The sequence below is a fragment of the Cheilinus undulatus genome, linkage group 3, assembly GCF_018320785.1.
Source record: "Cheilinus undulatus linkage group 3, ASM1832078v1, whole genome shotgun sequence".
Classification (NCBI taxonomy): Eukaryota; Metazoa; Chordata; class Actinopteri; order Labriformes; family Labridae; genus Cheilinus; species Cheilinus undulatus.
Window position 1 is genome coordinate 10926262 of NC_054867.1, and position 21910 is coordinate 10948171.

Consider the following 21910-nt stretch of genomic DNA (forward strand, 5'->3'; position numbering starts at 1 on the left):
CGTGAAAATGAGATGTCATAACCAATCTTGATAACTACATTACATCTGAAGTTAATTCAAAGCGATTCGAACATTTTTTTGCTCTCTGTCTTGAGATAAGATGTTATCTGGACTTGTAAGCTTGTAGCTTATATTGAGTATCACATGCACTGATGAGTTGTATGAAAGACATTTTTGGTGTAACTGTGGATTAAAAATGTGTCATAAACAGTTAAAAAGTAATTATTCAAAGTCAGGAGAGATTGGCCACTTCAGCTGTTTAGCCATTTGATCATGAGTAACATTCATGGTATAATATAATAAAAAAAAAAAATCAGACATTAATTCACCAAAAAATAATTGTAATTATAATAAATAGGTGTAATATTGGGAAATTGCATTTTGACAATACAAATTGGAAGAAGAAAAGTTGGAATAATGTAATGAATAAATGTTAAATGGTATGATCATTGTAATAATTGTAGTGGTGATATTTGGGAAGGAGGAGCTTTCTTTCTTTCTTTCTTTCTAAGACATACAGTCAAGCACAAAAAAATTGATTAACAAAATAGAAAGAATAAAGCAAAAAGACAAAAAGTCAATTTTATGGACATTAATGCAAAAACAGAAAACAAAATCATTATCCTATCTAATATGGATAACCCATTTTTTGTATGTTAAAGGAATAATCCTCTTACCTATGCTTACATATATAAACTCATACACTTAAGGTCACAGTACATAAATGATTTGTAATTACCTTTTATAATTACTGTATATCTCTTTTTTGAACTTTACAAAAGACACAAACAGGTTTGTGAGCAGACAGACGGGGGATTCAGGAAACCCTAAATTGACATGCCAGAATATTTTTTTTAATTCTGTTTTCCATAACAAGTTCTAAATTTGTTTTTTCCTTGATGTTCTGAGAACACATTAACATTACAAAACCAGATTTTCCCACAAAAAAGTTAAAAAAAAAAAAAACTTTAAATCTAGAGAAAACAATCAGAATATACTTGCTATCATGGAAAATCAGAGTGAAACAAAATGTTTGGATGCATGTCGACTCAGACTGACGTACATCATGATTTTTTAGCTACAAGTGTTTTTTCCAGGCACACCTTCGTGGCCCACTACAAAGGTCCCGACCGATTAGTTGAGAACAGTTCTGTACTTGGCATGTAGATTGGAGAGATTCAGTAAAGCCAGGAGGGGGCAGTGTTGTGAAACATCATGAGTATCAGTCAAACCACCAACGAGGAAGAAGTCAACGGCTGCTGCCGCACACTCACTCATGTTTGAACTGCTCTAATGGAAACGCAATCGATTGGAAAGTAGTCAAAACCTTGAACTGTCGTCAGTAGCGAAGGTAACATATATTAACTTAAATCTGTGTACGTTTATTTAATGCTAACAGTTCATATTTAAAGGAACACCACGTATTTCTGTCAGTTAAGCTTTCTATCTTGGCTAAGATAGTTAGCTACCGTTAGCTAGCCTCATCCTGCTGACAGGCATGGTTCATTGACTCTAACTGTCTGCCTGCTGAGTTTTCCACTCAATGAACGACATTGTTAACGGATTACCAGTCCGTACAGATATCGTTCTGTTTCCACAGCATGCATTTGTTTCAATAGTTTTAGTATGTTTCTGCTAAGAGGCTAATAACGTAGCTAGGCTAGGTTCCGTTGCAAACAAACGACAAGTAAGGGAATTAAATCAGTTTTTATGTGTTTTACACGTCCAGGTAGGATCCAAGAGGACTGTACTTATAAAGAAATCAACACAAGGGTCCTTCATGGCTGCTCAAACACTTCAACAGCCCAGTTTCCTACTGGTAAGTGTCTAATCATGTCTGTTTCTCCCCACTGCCCTATCATTTATAACTTCCAAGCTCTTTTTGCACTTTCATACAACATTGTATTCCTTCACTACTCTGACATGTTATACTTGTTGCGTTTATTCTTATTTAAGTCTTTTTTGTACATTTTACATTTATGTTTATAGATATTTACTTATATATTAGTGCAAGAGCAACTTTGCCTACTGAATATCTCTGGAACTAGTTATTTCTAATTCTGGTTATGATATATTTATCCTTTAAGGCTTAAGTGCTTCTAATAACATATCACTTATCAAAATATTTCCCTGATTTATATTTTCAAAAACACTGGATCAAAACTACATAACCTATACGATATGAAATCTTGAAAAAATGGTAGTGCAGTCTCATTGTATAAATATGCTGCTTTTTTATTAACAAAACAGAGTTGTAAAAAATTAGACAGTTAAAATGAGCTTTTCTACTTTATGAGTAGTCATCAAACAGAAATTACACAGTACTGGATAATGGGAATTTCTGTCTCTGTTGCTGTGATATCAGAACAGGCGTCTACATGTATATACATTTGATTTTTCTTGAATAAAAGTTAAAAGTCTGGTATTAAGACTGCCTTACTTTACACTGATATATTGAAATTTTCTTGTCCCTGTGTTATCATTGCTCCAGGCAAATCTGAAAGCTGATTCAACCACCAAACCTCTCCTTCATCGATGCCAGGATCTGGTGAAGATTATTGATGAGTATCCTGCAAAGGTATGGTTAGAATCTCCATATTTGCTGACTTTATTTCAGTGATACTGGAAAACAAGTTAAAAAAGTAGAGAGGAGCAAAATTGGTTGTTAAAGCTATTTCAAAATTAACTTTGACATGGTTGATAAGGTTTCTGCCATTCAAGGGGATTTTTTTCCTTTCCACAGTAACTCTGCTAAATGTTGTTTATGCTGAGCTCATGGTGGACTAATGTTTGGAGTTCATTAATAGCATATCAAAGAGTATGGTCTAGACTCGCTCTCTTTATGGTGTCTTGAGATAAGTGGCTATGAATTGGTGCTATAAAAATAAAGCGATTGATTGCTGTCCTACCGCAGTGAACTGCGGCAGCGTTGTTCTAACACCATTTAGTTACTTGTCATTCTTATTATTCATCACATTTTGTTTTGGCATGTTTATTAGCTTGAGATATTTAATACCTAATGCCACTAGATTGGTACATCATCACACAACATAGCAGACTCAGTCAGCTGCTTGTCTCTTGACAGGATATAACAGAGCGGTACTGACCTAACCTTCATGTTAAGAGCTTGTTACAAACAGAGACAGCTGCTCACTTTTTGACCTCTGAGTTTCACTTTGAGTCTTTACTTTCTCCTTGAAGGGAATTTGTAATTTTCACTCAGGAGGAGATAAACACTGTATCTAAAGATTTACAGTGACATTCCAATTGGTGCTTCAAGATTTTTGTCGTGTTCATGTGTCAGTTTGTACAATTAATTAGATCCTTTTGTTTTAAAGATAGTTGTGTACAAGAATAGCACATTTCTGCGTGAGAGCAGCTGTTGTAGCTTAAGTGAGTGAAGCAAAGAAACAAAGAATGAGTGTTAGACAGCATATATGCAGTTTATGTGTGAGGGACATTGTTCTCTGCAGTTTCAGTGTCAGTTTATCAGTAAAACTAAGACTACAAAGATACTTTAAAAACATCCTTACACTCATCATTGTTTAAAATGATTATCGACTATGTCATGTCTATATCATGTACCTGTACTTGAGAATGATCATTCCATGCCAAAGCCCAACTCCTCCATTCATGCGAGGGCTAAGGAAGTGTACCATGCTTGAGTAGCTTGGGGTATGGAGCAAATTCCTACTGCTCAAACAAACCAGACTTCAGGGTCAGGTTTGGGACAAATTACAACAACATTTGCAACGAGTAATGTTTTCATTCAGGTCTGGCTGTTTCACTGTGAGTTGTTTCAACTCAGTTGCCGTACACAACAGTAAATTGTATTTACAGTTTTTTCTTACATGTTTTCAGGAGCTGCACTTGATCTTCCCCTGGTTGGTAGAGAGCGTGTTTGGCAGTCTGGATGGTGTCATCGCTGGCTGGAACCTGCGATTCCTGCATTCACGAAGCAATGAGTACAACATTGTTATGGAGTTTCTTAACCCCAGGTAGTTCAGAATTATCATGAGCAAACTAAAATCTGCCCAGCAAAGAATCAAATCAAACCTTGTTTCTTATCTGTTTTTCTTTTCAGCGGGCCGATGATGAAGCTTGTGTATAAACTTCAAGCAGAAGAGTACAAATATGAAATACCTGTCAATTATCTCCCGGTAAGAAAATTTCTACTGTCGCTCTTTCCACTTGCTTTTGTTGGGTTCTGGATAAATTTGTTGAACCAAGACTCCTTTACTGTTTAGTACTCACAACACAGCTTAGTGTTTGTGTGTGTGTTTTTAACCCTGTTGATCAAACAACTCCAGCAGAACCATAGTTTTTCATTCTAGCAGACAAATTTAGATTCTGAGAGTTAATCCTTACCCTTTAATCCATGGAGTATAATCACAATGTAAACATAATATTTTAGAATCATGAATTTTGATGTGAGGGAGAGTTTTTTGAGCTTTAAATTTAAATAGTCTGAAATATAGTTAATCAAATAATACAGAGAATTAATTCAGTTGTAGCTACAGGGCTCAAAAAGCAGCCAAGGGACATCCCTCACTGAAGGTTTTAAAAGACATAACCTTCACATGTACTTTACTCTCAAACATAAAATGATAAGCTTCTTCCTAATTGTGTGCCCAGTGATGTTCTTTTTACATTTTGTATTGTTTGCAGTAACAACAGAACTGTAGACAGAGTGTTCAAAATCAGCTCAAGAGCAACTCTAGAACTACTGTTTGGTGATAAAAGCAGAGTGGGGTCAGAAAGAAAGGCTTGGTGATTCTGAGGTATGGACATGAGGCCCCTAACCTTGCCTTTTACCTGCATAAATCTGATCAGTTCATTCTTCAGTCTAATTGGGCACTGTTGCAAAGTCAAAAGGAAATCCCTCAAAGCCTTCTTGAGATATCACATTAACAACAAGGTCCCTGAAGGACACCTTGACAACCTGAAAGCATTATTTGTCAGGCATTTTCTGGCACAAAGGCATAAAGATAAATCAGAACAACTGATGTTGGTGTGACATTTGTCTTGTGTCCCTTTTATTAATAGTAGACAGTTAAGCTCATAAAATGTAGTCTAAAAGTTAGGATGTTGTGTACAATGTACATTAAAGGGGAGTTAACATATCAGATGCTAAACATTTGAAATTGTACAGCTTTTGGAAAGTTAAATGCCTATTTTGATTACTGCAAAATGTTTGAAGAAAGTTGAGACAGAGGGGAAAACAAGCTGTAAAATGTTGAGAAGAAACAACTGTGGGAACATCTCAATGTCAGCACTGCTAACTGGCAACAGGTCAGCAGCATTATTGGGTAGAAAAGGAAGGTAATATGTCAAATATGGGTTTTCAGAGCCTTGCAATACATCTCATTTTGTTTTTTTTAATTTTCATTTGACACAGGTATCAAATATGTAAAAAAATTAAGTTGTGTTCACCATAACTATGATTCGACAAAAGTTGTGTTTTATATTTGAATATAAGTAAAAAGTTTTGAGTGCCTTTCTATTTTTAGGTAGGGGATGATACCAATCATCATCAGATGTCCCTTCATCAAAATAAAACTTCCCCTCCTTTTATGTTGTATTGAAAGCTTTTATTTAAAGTCAGCAATATCCTACTCACTTTCACTGATTGTTTAACACTGAATATTATTATTTTTTTGTGTATGTGTCTCAGGGTCCTGTGAAGGCCTGCATCCAGGAGGGGGTTCTTCCTGATTGTCCTCTTTTCCACAACAAGCTTCAGTTCCCTCTGTCCGGTCTGCTGACTCTGAACCTCGCTCTCAGTATCCTTTCCAACACAAACACCAGTCTGTCTTGTTTCTCTTGAAATTCTGGGAAATGCTTGAATTTCCATGTTTTTTGTCAAGGTTTGAAAAGTCCCTGGATTTTAAAAGTCTTTATGCCTCGTAATAAAAATAGTGATAAGTTATAAGAATAAGAAATAGAACAATTCAGAGGGTCTTTCACATAAAATAACAAAAATAGTTGTATGTTTTGTCCTTTATCTACAGACTGCAATTGGGAATCATGCTTTTGATACTTTAAAATTACAGTCAACATAGAACATTTTTGAAAGGTTGACCTGAAACCTTTAGTCAGAAGATTTTAATGAGAATTTAAAGAAGCATATTACTAAATGTATAGTCAGATAACTGAACTGTGATGTTAGATTATTCCTTAATGTTCTTCAGATCCTTTTGAGTTTTATATGTTCAACTTTGCCTATTGTCTCATCACGCCAAAGGTGAGTTTACCTGCAGCACCAGCAAAGTCTGAGCTTGGCACCGCAAGAACATTTTAGAGACAAGTCATTATTGCCTGCTAAAACTCCTTGAGTTTACACAAAATTCATTTGTCTTATTATATCTTTTGGGTGGTTTTGTCAGAATTAAGTCATCACAGGAGGGGTACCTTTGTTTTCTGAAATAAATAAACACAAGCTCTCTTTCTATTTTCAGAATCACCCTCAAGGCTATCATGGCAGCTCCACTGACAGTGCCTACTTTGTGCTTGTGGACACCTACCTCAAATACTTCCTCCCCGGTGAAGGAAATGTACCCCCGTCTCCTTTCTCTGACTCCAGAGGGTCTGTCACTGCACCTTCACCGAGGTATTTATAGAACTACATTTTGTTGAAATAAAGATTTATGGTGATTAGAGTTGTTTTGTTAGTTGACAACTTCTATATGAACTTGCCAAAGAAATCCAGGTAAAGGTTGAACAATGCAATCTTTTTATGATTTCACTTTCTCTTATTTTTAATTCCACAGATCCTCCAGTGTTTCTTTTGCAGGTTATGGTGTCCATAGTCCCAGTCTCCTTAAACATCACATATTTCATCAGCCAACAGTCAACGCAGACCCGTCAGCTCAGGAGATCTGGAGGACTGAAACACTCTTACAGGTAAGACAAACTGAGGATTAATATAATTCCAGCAAGGCAGGCCCCCTCCCTCCTGCTTTCTCTTATCAGCCATAACATCACTCTTTCAGTGCTGCTTCTTAGATTTATTAGCCATAAGGTCATAACCATTTAAGTTAGATTTACCATAGATACAATCAAGTGTGAAACAATGATAAATGATCACGTGGAAGACACAATTTCTCATGGAATCGATCTGGTTTTAAGAGAAACATTGTTTATTTGCAGTCTATATTTACAGTACTACATCACCCACGAGTGTCACAGCGTTGTTCCTTATTGGCTAAACCCACCTTTATGTTGAAACTTCTGTGTTTGATTCAGGGTTTAGTTGCTCTCAGGGTTGGCGCGGTTTCTAACAAGTCCTAAAGCTGACTGTTGAAATTTAAGGCCATAAAAAGTCTTAGAAAAGTCTTAATTTTACCAGTGGAAGGTCCTAAATTTTACTGGAGTATACAGTATTACCACCTGGTGTATATAAACCACATTGTACGATCACTTGTTTAACGTGAAATGTGGATTAAGTTCATCAGTGCTTGGTGGTTATTTTAGTGTTCTGTAGCATTTTATAAGCTCCCTGTAAGATTTCAAATAAAAAGATACTTGTGCCCTATAAAGAGGATCAGCACTCAGTGAAGAAATCTCTAATCCGTTACTATTTGCCTCGACAAGTCAACTGTGCAGAACAATGGGTAGTAAGAAAACCGCACTTCACCAGTGTTATGAAGTGGGAACCTAACCTGGCACGCCAGATGGATATGTTTCACACATCCATCTGGTAAACCGCTCATGAACAGCATTTGGGAAATGACAGAGCGTTTGAAAAAAACAAAACTTGGAGGGTGATTGGATGAACGTTCTGTCTGTCACACCTTTACGGGCCAATCAGCGCACGTAATGTAGCCGCTACCGAGCTGTGCCCATAGATATGGGGACGTATCCATATCTATGGCGGCGCCCTTACCGAAGGACTAAACTCCATAGAGCTGTGTAACCCGAACCATGGCAACTTTAAACATGTCAGTACACGACTTGTTTTTGAAAAGAAAACAACTCGATGCTGTTCTTTGTTCTTCTTTTAACGAAGAATTGTCATCAAGTTTTGATAAAACTGGCGCTTTAGCAGCATCCACGCTAATCTCTTCCACCATGATTGCACCGGTCTCTTGTTGTTGCTTGCTTACATCACAACTCTTCCGCACCCGAAAGTACTGCCCCTCGTCGCTGATTGGTCCTGTCACTTTGTAACCGGGCCCAAACAGTTCAGATGGGAGCTTTGTGAGATGGATTCGCTCGTGAGAGACACAGAACCGGGCGTATCCATCTGCTTTGCAGCGTTAGTGGGAACCCTCCTTTGTCAGTCTTTCATCCAGTTAGTCCCATGACACCTCCAGAGGACTTAACAGTGATCTCCAGCATCCCAGAGCCACCCCCCCTCCATGCCAGCTCTCACCACCCACCATGCCAACACAGAGACATCATCTTACCTACCTTACTGCATGGCCCACACAGCCTCAACAGCATGCCACCTTCAACAGACCCAGGCTCTGTACATGCAAGCTCCAGGCAGTGGCAATGCTAATACTACCTTCTAAATATGTGTTTTTCTTAGATGTTTGTGGAGATCTGGCTCCATCACTACTCGCTGGACATGTACCAGAAGCTTCAGTCTCCTCAAGTGAAGGTAAGAGAATCACTTAACCCTCCTCCCCACTGCACTGCAGCACTGCACGGCTGGCTGTGACTGGCTGACCACACCACCCACCCCCACCACCCACCCACTGTGACCCCCACACCTCCACCATCCCTTGTTTCACTCATAGGATTTTCTCTCTAAAATGATGTTTGATTATTTTAGTTACAGATGAGCTTTGTCTTACATTAAAGCAGCTTCTGTGGATGATTAATGAAAAAATAGTTTGAAGATGTGAAATTAGACAACTTTGGAAAAAAAGCGTCAGACAGGCATCTTTATGTAACTGTGTTCACACTGTAAGCAGTCAAATTTCCATACATCTACAGGAGTGTTGAGTATGCAGAATATTTTAAAAAGGCACGGGAAATATTTGCAGGTGTTCTGCACTGACAAAGACATTCATGACCTGATGAAGTTAAAAGTTTACTCAAGTGGCTTGCAGTGTGAATGCACAGCACACAGTCCTGTTCCCACCTTTAGAAGCAGTATTTTTCTGCCTTATCTTTGAGATATTTAAGTTCCAATCAGAGCATAGCTCCATGCAGAGCAAAGCTTCTGCAGTAAGGAACCTTGCATGTGTTCCTGGTAATAATGCTTTTGCTAATCTCTGTGTTGTTTGCATGCTGCATGCCCCTAACACCAATGTGATTTTTGATGTTCATCTGTGTAGTAGCACATCAAACACCAACATAAAGTCACAACACCGTGAAGCTCCTGGTGATTCTGCTGTGGAGGGTGCACAGGGGACTGTTTTCTTCTGAAGCAAAGATCTGTAATCATTTTAATTTCAAATGTCTTCATCCAGAGATGCTCTATACTACTGCATTTTGAGAAAAGAATTTGGATCACAGGAACCTTTAGATCAGCCTTTCCCAAATTTGAGTCAGCTGTGGCCCAGTTTGAAACCTGAAAAACTTCTGCTGTCCTATAAAATCCTTGAAACAACCATAATATTAGACATAAAGTCTTACTTCCATGTTTTTTCATAAACAGAGATTTTAGAGCCACCATTACCTTTCAGAGACATTAATGTTACTGGTCCTGTACATCAAGCAAAATAAAAGATGAAAATGTGACATGTATCCTCTGGCTGTGTTTTGTTAGTTCAGAGACTTAATCACCAACACTATAGAGAGCACTGTTTTAGTTGAATTATTGTAAGTATGGTTAACTCTACAATCCCATCATGTCAAAGTACCATTGTAAAAAAGTCCCTCTCTGATCTGCTGCAGGTTCTTTGGATCAATAGTAATATGTTTTTAGTGTTTCCTTAGACAAAAATATAACCACTGTGAATGTCTGACAGTTGCTAAAAAAGTAGAATGTGGGCATAAAGATGCAGGGATAATCAGTCAGAGAGAAAGTGAGTAAAAACAGTTCTTATTTTGATAATACTTTTGGTCTCCACTTTGTTTTCTCTTTACTACTCACATCAGAGCTTGTCATTATAAAGTATGCATGCTCCATAAAGTTTACCCATGTAATACATGGAAAATACAGAAGGTTAAATATACTCGGATTTTTTTTCTAGAAATATTGAGAATACTATAACAGGTCCAATAAATATGAACTGCAGATGGTATTTATCTACACCAGTGGTTCTTCACTGGTGAGTCGGGTCCCAAAAGTGTCCCTTGTGGAGCTGTTTTCAGTTGGTCACAAATGTGGAAGTCTATCAAATGCTTTTGTTCTATCATTTAAGTTTTTGACAGCCAATTTTGACAGTCCTTTTCAAGCACATTAAATACAGAATCTGAATATTAGAATGATGACGTATTCATCATGATTGCAGTGATGCTTGCCCAACCTTTAAAAGCGGTCACAGTGAGACTTTATACTGGTGTTGATTGTCTCATAAACCTACACAGAACATACAGCGTGCCTTTATAAGTCCCTTCAGTTCTATTTATGCTTTGACCATCAGCCTTTCCCTCATATTACATGGTTGGTATGTTGTCAAGATGCAGATCACATGCTATTCACCCAAAAAAAAGTTTCCTCTTCATTTATGGTGCAGCGATGTTGTCTGTACTCTGATCCAGAGCTAAAGCACTTAAGTGGTGTCTGTAAATATATGATTAATGTTACTCATAGCGTTTTTAAAACAGAAGACAACAGTTTAAAAACCCATGGTATTTTCCAAACATAAGTGAATTCCTTTCTATTTGTAGAATCATGCAAGAAAGGAAACTCAACAAACCTTTTTTTTTTTTTCATTTTTTTCTTTGAATCAACTTTAAGATACAGCTGTTGTCCAAAATTATGTTTTCAAAAGTATCTTCATTTATTTCATGTATTAAGGCAGCATTACTGTGCCATAAGTGCTCAAAAAACTGTGAAATAACCCTTTAACTCCTTGTGTACTGACCATTGTTCTCCATAATTAACACCAGGCAAGGGAACCAAACGGTCTCACGTTAAAATATACTAACATGTGTTTAGTGACATTGTCATGTTCTGTGTCCATCCTGTTAAAGAGTGAAGTGAAACTGCAAGATTTTGACCAAGTTTTTCTTCAGTTAGACCACCCCAACTAAAGTAAAAAGATTTTTATTGTAAGGGATTTTAGTAATTTAAATGTCTTGCAGAATAACCCTGAAATAAAATTTGACTAGGATTGTTTTGACATTTTACCAGTGCAGTAACAAACTCTTACAGTTTTGAGTCCACTCTGTTGAAAATGTAAATCACTAGGGATGGGAATTTTAAAAAATGTTTGCAATCAGATTTTTTGATTTTATTTTTTTAGATTTGAATTAGCTTGCCCTTTTCCTCCTGTGTCACTTGATATCCTTTAAAGCAATTTTAGCCTGAAATTTGCTTATTTTCCCCTGTAATTGGCTCTTTAGTCGCCAATCAGTGAGGAAGCTGTGATTACAGTAATTAGCAAAGGATTGCAGTAATAATAGGACTAATGAGCCCTGGAACAAACATTAAAGCTTTATCCTTTTTGTTAATGGCATATGAGCCACTCATACCAAGCATGGTACCCAAAGAGAAAGACTTGCATGAGATTTCAGCTGCTTGTCAAATTTTTTTTTAATCTTTTGACAAACAGCCTGTTTTGACTTCTGTGAAATGATTCCCATCCCTACGGTCATGTGATCCTGTTTGTCTGCAGTGTAGGTCAGGCGTCTGCATCAACCCCAGCATTAAAGCATTGTGTTCCCACAGTCAACATGTTCTTTTTGTTTGTCTCCTCTCCTGTTGTCTGCTCCTTTCTTCTTGAACATTTTTTGGCCAAATGTTTCTGTCTGGTTGCACTCTCCTTTTTGCTGCCTCCTTTTCTCTTGTTCTTATGTAAACCTTCCTGCTGCCACCTTTTCCTTTCCTTCCTCCTCTTCCTCACCCTCCCTGGTTTCCCTTCCCTATGTCTTCACTTTTCCTTCTCCTCCACCACCTTGTGTCATTGTCCCTACTCTTCCTCGTCTTCCTCTCCCTCCTGGTGGTTACGGGTGAACAGCTGGCGCTGCTGCAGTACCGCCTCAGTATGTCCAGCATGCCGTGCCAACCCCACGCCCCACCAGGCTCTGGGACCCTCCACACCTACCAAGTACTTTTACCTTTTCATTCACCCCCGCCCCTCTGGGGCCTCCTGGAGGTAAACCTCAGTCAAATAAGTCAAGAGTCAAGGATACTTCTCTCATGTTGACAAACACGGTCGTCCCAGCATTCCCCAGTCTCATACTGACAGGTATTAGATGAAGATTTTTAGATTGTTTCCTGATTTTGCACACAAGGTACATTCTTTTTAAATTTCTTTAGCCTTTCTTAAAAATGCAGTTGGCCATTATGAGGTGGAAGTAAATCAGGATGCACAATAACTGTTAACTTGCAAGCATAATAAGACAGCAGTCAAGACAGTTTTTGGCTTTTTATGTTGGTCTTATTTTAACCAAAGATCAGGGAATACACACTTAAAAATCTAAAGGTTTAGGCTGGCTGTTAGGGCAAGAGTAAATGTTTTGATTTAGTCAGTATTTAGTCCTGAGATACTGTAGTTCAAGTATAAGAAAAAAAAACCCTTTTGCTTAAATTTTTGCCAAACTCATTCTCTTTACTTTCCTACAAGGCCCCCTGTCTGACTGTAGGTTGTGAATTTGTGCAGAGAAGTATCCTTGACGGGAAAAGTAATCCTGGAATGAAGCTTTGGAGTTTGAATCTTTGAGCAGATTTTTGCTGCTTTGGGTGTGGTTCTCTTTGCTGTTGTATGTTTAGAAAGGCATGCTATGTTACACTGAGTCTGGTCTGCTACATGTTCTGTTACATGTTTATATGGTAGATAAATGTTCATTCTACTGACACTGCTCTGCTTAAAATGCAAAAGTTACAGCCTTTATGCTACGTTGCGTTCAAGGAATCATTTAGTGTTAAAATCTCATTTTGTATTATTAGATTTAATTCATACAGAATGTTTTTGCTGAGGTAATGTATTTGTTTGTTGGCATCCAGAAGACGAAGCATTGCATCCTTTTTACAAAGCAGCTTGGCTATAAGGAGCACTGAGGTCCCACCCTTCTTGTCTTACTTAATGGAAAAATAATAAGAGTCTTACAATTTCATAAATCTTAACTTTAAAAATGTTGCAATTTAGAAGTTAATAATATGAACTCTAAAATGAAACATTTTATTTATCAAGATAATATGTCAAATAGCTGACTGCTGTGACCTGATCTTAAATTATTTTTTAAAAAATTGATTATTTTTTGGGATAAATGTAAAGTGTTTGGTTGCAGAGAAAATACTTGTGCCAGTGTAGAAAGGTGCAACCTGAAGTTATTTTACTGAAATAAGTGGAAACCACATTTATACAATACATTCAGAAAGTATTCAGTCCCCCTTCATTTTCTCCATATATATACATATATATATATATACTACAGTCCAAAAAAAACCTTTTATTCTCATTAATCTACACTCAGTACTCCATGATGACAAAGTGAAAACCTAATCTTCAACTTTGCAGATTTATTAAAAATAAGAAACTGAAATAAATATCCCATTGACATAAATAATTATAACTTTGCAAATACTTGAAATTCAGCTCAGTTGCTTCCCATTTCTCTTTAGTGAGATGTTTCCACACCTTGATTGGAGTCAGCCCTTGGTAAAAAGCCTGCTTTGACTTTGCAAACAACACTATGTGAAAGCCAAGTGTGCTTTCACGTGTTTTGCAGCCACTCTACCATGAGCCCAGATGTAGCCTTCCACAGATCTGTTCCTTGCAACAATCCTGTCCCTGACTCTGCGGGCAGTTCCTTTGACCTTATGGCTTTTTTTTTTTTTTTTTTTTTTTTTGCTCTGATAATCCTTGTCAGCTGTGAGGCCTTTTATAGAGAGGTGTGTGCCTTTCCAAATCATGTCCAATCAATTAAATTTACCCCAGGTGGACTCCAGTCAAGGTGTAGAAACATCTCAGCAAAGATCAAGAGAAACGCGAGGAAGCTGAGCTAAATTGGAAGTTGTTGCCACAGGTCTAAATACATTTTTAAAATGCAAAAATTTTCTAAAATTCTGTTTTCGGTTTGTCATGATGGTTGATGCACTGCAATGCACTGTAGATGAATAACACACTCAGTTTGCTTGCAGCAACTAAATGTGATTTTGAGAATTAGCAGCAGTTATTTTACTTCTAAAATTTGTACAGTGTACTGACATTAGTCAGTCAGTAAGAAGCACCAGTACTTCTGACTTTAATTCTAAAATGTTAAAAACAGACAGCAAACCTATTTTTGGCAAAATATTAAACTTTCTAATGGACTCAGTAATTTGTTCCATCTCTGTAAATGGCTATATTTGATAGTGAAACATTCATAGGTGTGAGGCCTCTGTGCTCTGCAAATAGAAAATGCTCTGAGCTTTTGGTGATTGATCGGCTGCTTTTGGACTGGGATGCATCATGATTGGCTGCTTTTTGAAACCTAGAAGTAATTGGTTATGATGTTTGGGTGTAGCACTTTGTGACTGGGTGTCTTTTCAGGAACCCTTCAGTCCAACAGAGGAGCACGTGTTGGTGGTGCGTCTCCTGGTGAAGCACCTACACGCCTTCTCCAACAGCCTGAAGCCCGAGCAGCTTTCGTCCTCACCTTCAGCTCACTCACACACTCACACCAGTCCCCTGGAGGAGTTCAAGAGGTCAGTTACAACATCTGATACCTTTGACTTAATAATATGGCAGAATGATACTGGAAAACAAGTGACAGTGGGACAGGTTTTTTTAATAAGATGCATGCAGCAAATTTAGTGGTAAATTAATTTTAATTTGAATTTACAATTACAGATTTTTTCTTATCTGGGTTTTGAGACATTTTTGAATTTCACTGAAAACGCTGTAGTATAAATGCCAAGCTGGTAAGTGGCGCTGTAAAGCTGTCATGGAAATGCAAAAAAGGGAAGAGAAGATCACAGAAAACTGCAACAAATTTTTCCTAGTTGCCCTTCTAGTTGTCCTCATGTTGGATTTAAGAACATAGGTGTATGTTGTTCGCCATGGTGGTAAAGGAGCATCAAATTTAGCTGTATAAGCTCAATAGCCTCTGCAGCATGAACACAACCCTGTAATTCGCCATTGTTGTTTTGGTTTGACATGCGCATGTGGCGTAAATTACTAATGGGTCCAAAACTCTTTGGGGTATCTCCAACATAGACTGAAATGACAGTTTACATCAACAAAATTATGCAGCTGATTCCAGTTTTTTGTCTGACATTATGAAAGTGTAGAAAGTTCTCTAACTTAGTGACAGCTTTAACATGACATTGTTTAAGACAACCAGATACCATTGAGAAAAACAATCATCTTGACACTTTCTCACTCAGAAAAGCCTGACACTTGCTTTAAGATTTTTAAGATCTTAACCATGCTTGAAAATGGGAGCAATATTACACTTGACAGTGGATAATGACAGCCAACTTCTCTCTATTAGATTCATTCACCAACACCCAGAGTCTCTACTCTAAAACTTGAACACTATCACAGTCAAACACTACTATAGAGTACACAAGCTGAGTGTGGCTAGCTGTTTGATACCTGCTACATCCATAGTTGCAACGGTTTTGGTCCAGCTCTTCTCTCTGTCAGATGGATTGTGGTATGTTGTGTGGTATTGTGGTATGTATATTCTACTTTTTTAATAGTTAAACTGTTAAGACTGTTTTTTCAGTTCAGGTATTAAAAATGATCTTAAAAACTCTTAAATTTAAATGTTTAAAACATGGAGGATGCCTGATGGCATATGTTTTGAATTTATCATCATGGCTGTGGCTGTTTGTTGTGTTTCCCTCCTTATTCAGTCAGATTGCTTCCTGATTGGCTATCATTTTGTCACTTGACAGTTCAACAATCCACAAAGTACCTGCTCAGATGTCCTCATGTTCCCCGCACACAACAGTTCTACTGATCATAAATACTGAACATGTTTAATATATATATACAATATCAAACTTAAGTCACTCTGATCGTCTTCTGAGCAGATTCGAGAGTGTAAAATCATTCTTAGCACACCTCACACAGGGATATCTAGTGAGAAAATCTTCAGAACCACCATATAATCAGGCTTTTGCTTACTTTGGTTGAAGGGGTGGAATTGGGCCAAAAAGTGGCATGGTTATCTCATAGTGTGTACCCTGCTTAAACTTGTGTAATGATGTCCTAGTACATTTTCAATTCTATTTTTATTCAGCTAAAAAATACCAGTGTCTACAGAGATGAAGTCACTGTTTCCAAGTTTAAAATGTATTTATGTAGGGATACTTTATTTATCGAACACTTCAAATTACAATCCCAGCTTATCACAACTGAAAACAAACTCTTTGAATTGATGCACTTTACTCAGGCACATTTTAAGCTTAGCTTATGTTGAAGACATTAGAGCCAATTTTCCTATTCTACTTTAGTAATTCCAACAAGTTTGGTACCCATAAAATTCATAAACCAGGCTTATTAGAAAACTATAATCACATGTTTATATTTATTGGCTTTGATGTGATGCTGTGTAAAGCTATGCTTTATGAATTTAGACCTCAATAACCTAGTAGATTCTTCTCCTGCCCACAGAGTTGTAGTGCAGCGATTTGTGCAACAGAAACTTTACCTGTTTCTGCAGCATTGCTTTGGTCACTGGCCTCTAGATGCCTCCTTCAGAGCGGTAAGTCTCATCCTTTAGTTTGGATCCTTAATCTCTCCTGTTTGAGCTTTACTCAGTCCTTTCTAGCACTGACTTCAAGCCATTTTTGTTCAACTAAGTTGATGTGCCATTTTATTAGAGTTTGCAGCTCTAAAAACACTCTAAAAGCACTCTTTTTTTTTAACGAAGTGAAATGGAAAAGCATTATCTCTGTGTTTAGGTATTGGAGACGTGGCTGAGCTACATCCAACCTTGGAGATACACAGGAGAAAAAACCAATCCTCAGCCAGACCAATCCAGAACAGTGCCTGACAAATGGTTAGTCTAATATCTCTCACTGTATTTGAATTTAAGATGACAGTTTTTGAATTATTTCCTAACAAACCCTTATTGAAACATCAGAATAGCTCTGTAAGAATAATCTGTATTGCAATACTCATTTAGATAAAAAAGTTAATAAAGCAGGAGAATATTGAATATTTCAAACAGCAATTTATGTAATTCTCTGTGCATGCTGAAGCTCTTATGTCCTGATGGGATCTTGTTTTTTCACAGGGAATCTTTTGTTCAGGAGAACCTCCTCATGTACACAAAGCTCTTCCAGGTGTTTTTGAACAGAACCGTGAGGACGGATCTGGTCAATGCCAAAAACGCTCTGATGGTCTTCAGGGTGGCTAAAGTGTTCGCTCAGCCAAACCTCGCTGAGATGATCCAGAAAGGTAAGGACAGAAAAAATGAAAACACATGCTGGGCAAAAGATGCTATCAATGATCTGGCAGTTCTATCATGCTGGTTAATTTTGAGGAAAGGACAGCCTTTTATTGATGACTTTTGAAACAGCTGCTTCCTGAGTTGTATATTTCCATCAAAGTACAGTGCCAGTCTGAAACGGGCGTAAACTGTTCAGTAAAGCAATCAAAGGGTCACAGAGTAAGTATTAAAGAAGAGAATATAGATGACTTTGTAGATGACTGTTCAAAACATAACAAATGCTAGGGATTTTTTTGATTGTTTTTACAGGCTCTGCAAAGGTGTATCTCTTATGTTTAATGTCTCTTAAAAGTAATTCTCTCTATACAAAAACAAAACATGGAGGTTAAGATTTTCAGGTTCACTTCAGGCTGCAGCATACTCACGTTTGTGAAAAGTTGATCTAGGATATTGAAACAGACTAGAACTGAATCAAACGTCCATCACCAGGAGAGCAGCTGTTTCTGGAGCCAGAGCACGTCCTCCACCATCGACAACCACGCGGCTACCTGACGCCAAACCAAGGAGGCAGCTTCCTGTCGTCACGGCAAAGAGTGATGACAGATGTGGTGTTCAAGGTAAAGAGCCACGTCTACGCTCTGGAGGGTCAGGACTGCCAGTACAAACAGATGTTTGGTACTGAGCTCAGAGGAGGGGTAAGTGTGTGGTCAAAAATTTCAGAAAGCTCCAGCTACTCATGAATTATTGAGGTCCTGATATTTTCATTGGTCCCTTTTTCAGGTCATGAAGTTGATACAGATAATTGCACAGGCTAGACAAACAGCCAAAAGGATTTCTGATCACTCCAATGAGGTGTCAGCAAACACTTCTTTCCTATCCTGGTTTGGGATGGGCTCTTCGGATCATAACAACACGTTCGCCGGGGCCGAACCTGAGGAGAGCGGGGAGTGTTTGAAAAAGACCCACGAGTTCCTGGAGAGGGCTTTGGAGAATCTTTGCCAAATCTTCAAGGTAAGATCTGTTTGTGGTTTTGTCGTTGATTTTATTTTCTCCCAGTTTTATCATCCTTGGAAGTAAGTGGTCTTTAGTCAGAGTTTAAATTTTACAAATTTGCAGTTTTTCCCACAATAACTCCAATAGTTGGGGATTTACCCAGATGTCTGAAAGTCAAAGTTTTCCATATAGGCCCTTACTGCCAAAATTTTATAAACTTATTTTTTTGTGTATCTAATACTTTCAGGATTAGTTCTCTCTCCAAGCCTACAGTAAGTCCTACAAATTCAAGAGGTAAAAATTATTGATATAACCAGACCTTTCTTGCTCCAGTTGGCAAAACAGTTCATGTGAAAAAATTCAAACATTTACATGCTAATTAGGGGCTGGTAACAAAAAAAAACAGTACATTTGAATTAAAGGTAATGAAACTTAAATTTCATGTGTTGTGTCGCCAACAGAATGTGCTAAAAGTTTGGGGGAAAACTACAGCTTCTCATCTATTCATAATAAACCCAATTTTGAAATATTAGAAGAACAGGATAAAATTACTCTAACATTGCACATTGTAGAATGACATCAGCTGGGTATCTCTAAACAAACAAAATACCATTCACCACATTCCCACATGCAGATAGAATAAAGAAAATTATCCAGGGAAGTCTTTACTGTTGCTCACCAAATGTTATTTGATCAGTGTTCATATCCTTTTCCTGTTCTGTATTTTCTGTTTCTTTGTCTCCCAGCTGAACCAGGGCCAGCTGACTCAGCTAATATCCAACCTGAGTTCTTCCCAGGACGATGGAAGCTCCAAACAGCTTCCAGACTGCATCCAGAGTGAGAACGGACTTATTCTGACTGACCTGGGCAGGAGGCAGGTCAGTACCAGAGGAGGAGGGCATGCACTGGAAATGGCAGCCAAGCTTCAGAAATTAAAACCCTGTTTCTGTGTGTGTCTTTTGTGCAGATTATAAGTGGACTGCGCAGGTTCGATATTCACTACCAAGGAGACCCAGAGCTCCAGCCCATTAGGAGCTACGAGAATGCCCTGCTGGTCAGGCTCTTCTACAAGATCTCCTCTTTGGTTAATGAGAGGGTGAGTCAGATCTGTATACTCTGGTTTTAGGGCCTACAAGTTTTCTGATAAAGCTTCTTTAAGCTGCTGCATGATGCATGGACAATACTCCCACTGTGGCCAAACTCTTGTAACCTGATATCCTAGATAGACTGTTACATATTTATTGTGTAATAAATGTCTTGCATCCATGTGGGCTCATTGAAAGTGTTTGTAAAGGGCACAAACTGAAAAAAAAAAAAAAACACCCTGTCTTGTGCGTTATGGGTTGATCAGAGCAATGAACCATAAGAGTGGGCATGTGCATCTCCAGACTGACCTCACCACAGTAGCCACTGTGGTTTCTAACTGTTATTGGAGCCAGTTGATGAAACAATGTCATGTTAATGTTTTCCTTTTGTCACCCCCTGCAGTTTGGAGGTCACATGAGTGCACTCTGCTCCCGCCCAGACTTCCTGGGTCGTCTGGGTCGTCACTACTTTGCTGATCACGATTCAGCAACCAAACTGAAGCACAGCCCAGTGTCCCGATGGATGCTAGAGAGGAACCGACAGCCAAGGCTAAGCCTGCGTCCGCTGGCCAGCTACAGGACGATACTGATGCTGCTGCTCTTCTACATGTTCGGAGCGCTGCTGTCATTTGGCCCCATATCCAGCACACTGCTCATCCTCACAGGGGGATTTCTGTATGGACTCTTCATGACGCTTTTTGGAGACAAACTGAAGACACATTAACAAAGCCACAGGGTTCCCATGAAATTTGCAGCTTAATTCAGAGATCACTTCTACAAAAATGCTTTGTAAAAACAGATGCAAACAGTTAAAAACCTTTATGTTTTGTATTAAGGGCTATAAGTTAATTTGTTTCATACTTGGCTAACCCAGTGGGGATATCTTCTTGTTTAAAACCCCACAGAGATGCCATCAAACATCTAAAACCCCATAATATTTCAAGTATCTGTGCCCATAGCTGCCGTTTTTGCAGCATTTCATCACACACCGAGCACAAAAATTCCCCAGCTGTTTTGTGGCTTTGCCCACAGCACTCTGAGTTTAAAAGAGTTTAACTTTTTAAACAGTGCTGCATTCATTAATGCCACTTCTGCCTTAACTGACCGATCAAAAGATGGGTGGGCCTTATGATTTCACCTTTAACCCTGTTTACATTTTGTATTAACCATGCAATTGGGGCATTTGAACCTCAAAGGACTGCACTGTAGTATGTTCAGCCATACTATGCATGTCTTCAGTGATGTATCAGCACACCTGCCCACCTTTTATGGAAACAACAGGCCCTCCATCATTTCTGTGGCTCTCTTACCATGGCTTAATATCCTGACATGCTCTACATGATGAGTTATCACAGTTGAGCCAGTTCTTAGAGCTGGCTTCTTTTGTGAACAGCAGAAGCTCGTAGTTTTCTTTTTTTTTAACCCATTTTCTGCTGTTGTTTTATCATGTCCTTGAAAACAAGAAGATATTACGCTTACATTTATAAAAGACCCTGAGGACACTACTGAGGGAAGCAACAATAAACGCTGGTGAGAAGTGCACTAAAATGAAGGATGTAGGCTAAAAGGCTAAAGGCTGGCAGTCATGGACACGCCCTTGGGTTAGGGTAGGGGACACGCCCTCATACTCAAACTAAAGGAACAGCGGCAAAATTGGCTCAAACATAAATTTTTGGATCTCTTGTCATGACTCATCATGTGACAACAGTTGCCTTAATATGTAACTTTTTTCTGTAGAGAATCGTTGAGCTTATTGAGTGCTACAGTGAATTAAGAAATCAGAGTCAGATTGGATGTTAGTCAGGCATACTCCTTATATTCTTATGTTTTAGACTCTTAAGGTTTAGTAATGTTTTAGCAGTCTCTATTCAAATGTTGCTTACAGTTTCAGCTTTTCATGTCTAAGGAACGGCAGCTTTTTGAATTCTGTGGGAACCCTGCTGGCAGGAGTTTGGCAGCTTTTTGTTCTTAATGCTTTGACTGCTTTGCTGTAAAATGTGGTCCATATAACTGTAAATAAAGATGCGAGTGTTGATGCTTTTTTGTTTTTCATCATGATGCAGGCCAACACATTTGAAGTACCAGATGGAATAAACCTGCTATTTTTCTGAGTAAAAGTGGAATATGTTTTGTCCATAATAGTTAATAAACTGTTGCACTTGTTTATTGTTCTCTAGGTCTAAATAATTGACTAAAAATGTATCAGTTGCACCCATCATAGATGGAAGACAAATACTTGAACCCGTTAAGAGGTATTTTAATGACTTATTGGGTAGGAATAGTGGGAATTTAAGCATTTTCTTCTATTAGACCTCATTTAAATCTGCAAATGTGAAGTTTTCCAGACCTGTTGAATCCAGAAATCTCTTAAATAAATTAGA

At 38.2% G+C, this 21910-nt stretch overlaps 1 protein-coding gene across 3 annotated transcripts; it reads left to right on the forward strand.

Moving 5' to 3' along the window:
* The first annotated feature begins 1248 nt into the window (after positions 1 to 1248).
* Positions 1249 to 21564, forward strand: smpd4 (sphingomyelin phosphodiesterase 4). Of its 3 annotated transcripts, none has more exons than XM_041782703.1 (20): positions 1249 to 1351; positions 1730 to 1819; positions 2492 to 2578; positions 3862 to 3998; positions 4085 to 4160; positions 5675 to 5783; positions 6192 to 6244; positions 6459 to 6610; positions 6771 to 6903; positions 8534 to 8605; positions 12081 to 12218; positions 14598 to 14752; positions 16671 to 16761; positions 16961 to 17058; positions 17296 to 17459; positions 17941 to 18146; positions 18232 to 18462; positions 19191 to 19322; positions 19412 to 19540; positions 19933 to 21564. In XM_041782703.1, exons 2-20 carry the CDS (start codon positions 1781 to 1783, stop codon positions 20251 to 20253), a joined length of 2523 nt encoding a protein of 840 aa, XP_041638637.1. In that variant the 5' UTR covers positions 1249 to 1351; positions 1730 to 1780; the 3' UTR covers positions 20254 to 21564. The 3 variants fall into 3 exon arrangements, with proteins under 3 accessions (XP_041638637.1, XP_041638638.1, XP_041638639.1); XM_041782704.1 differs by having other exon boundaries at positions 12081 to 12170; XM_041782705.1 differs by lacking the exon at positions 12081 to 12218.
* The last annotated feature ends 346 nt before the right edge of the window (positions 21565 to 21910 follow it).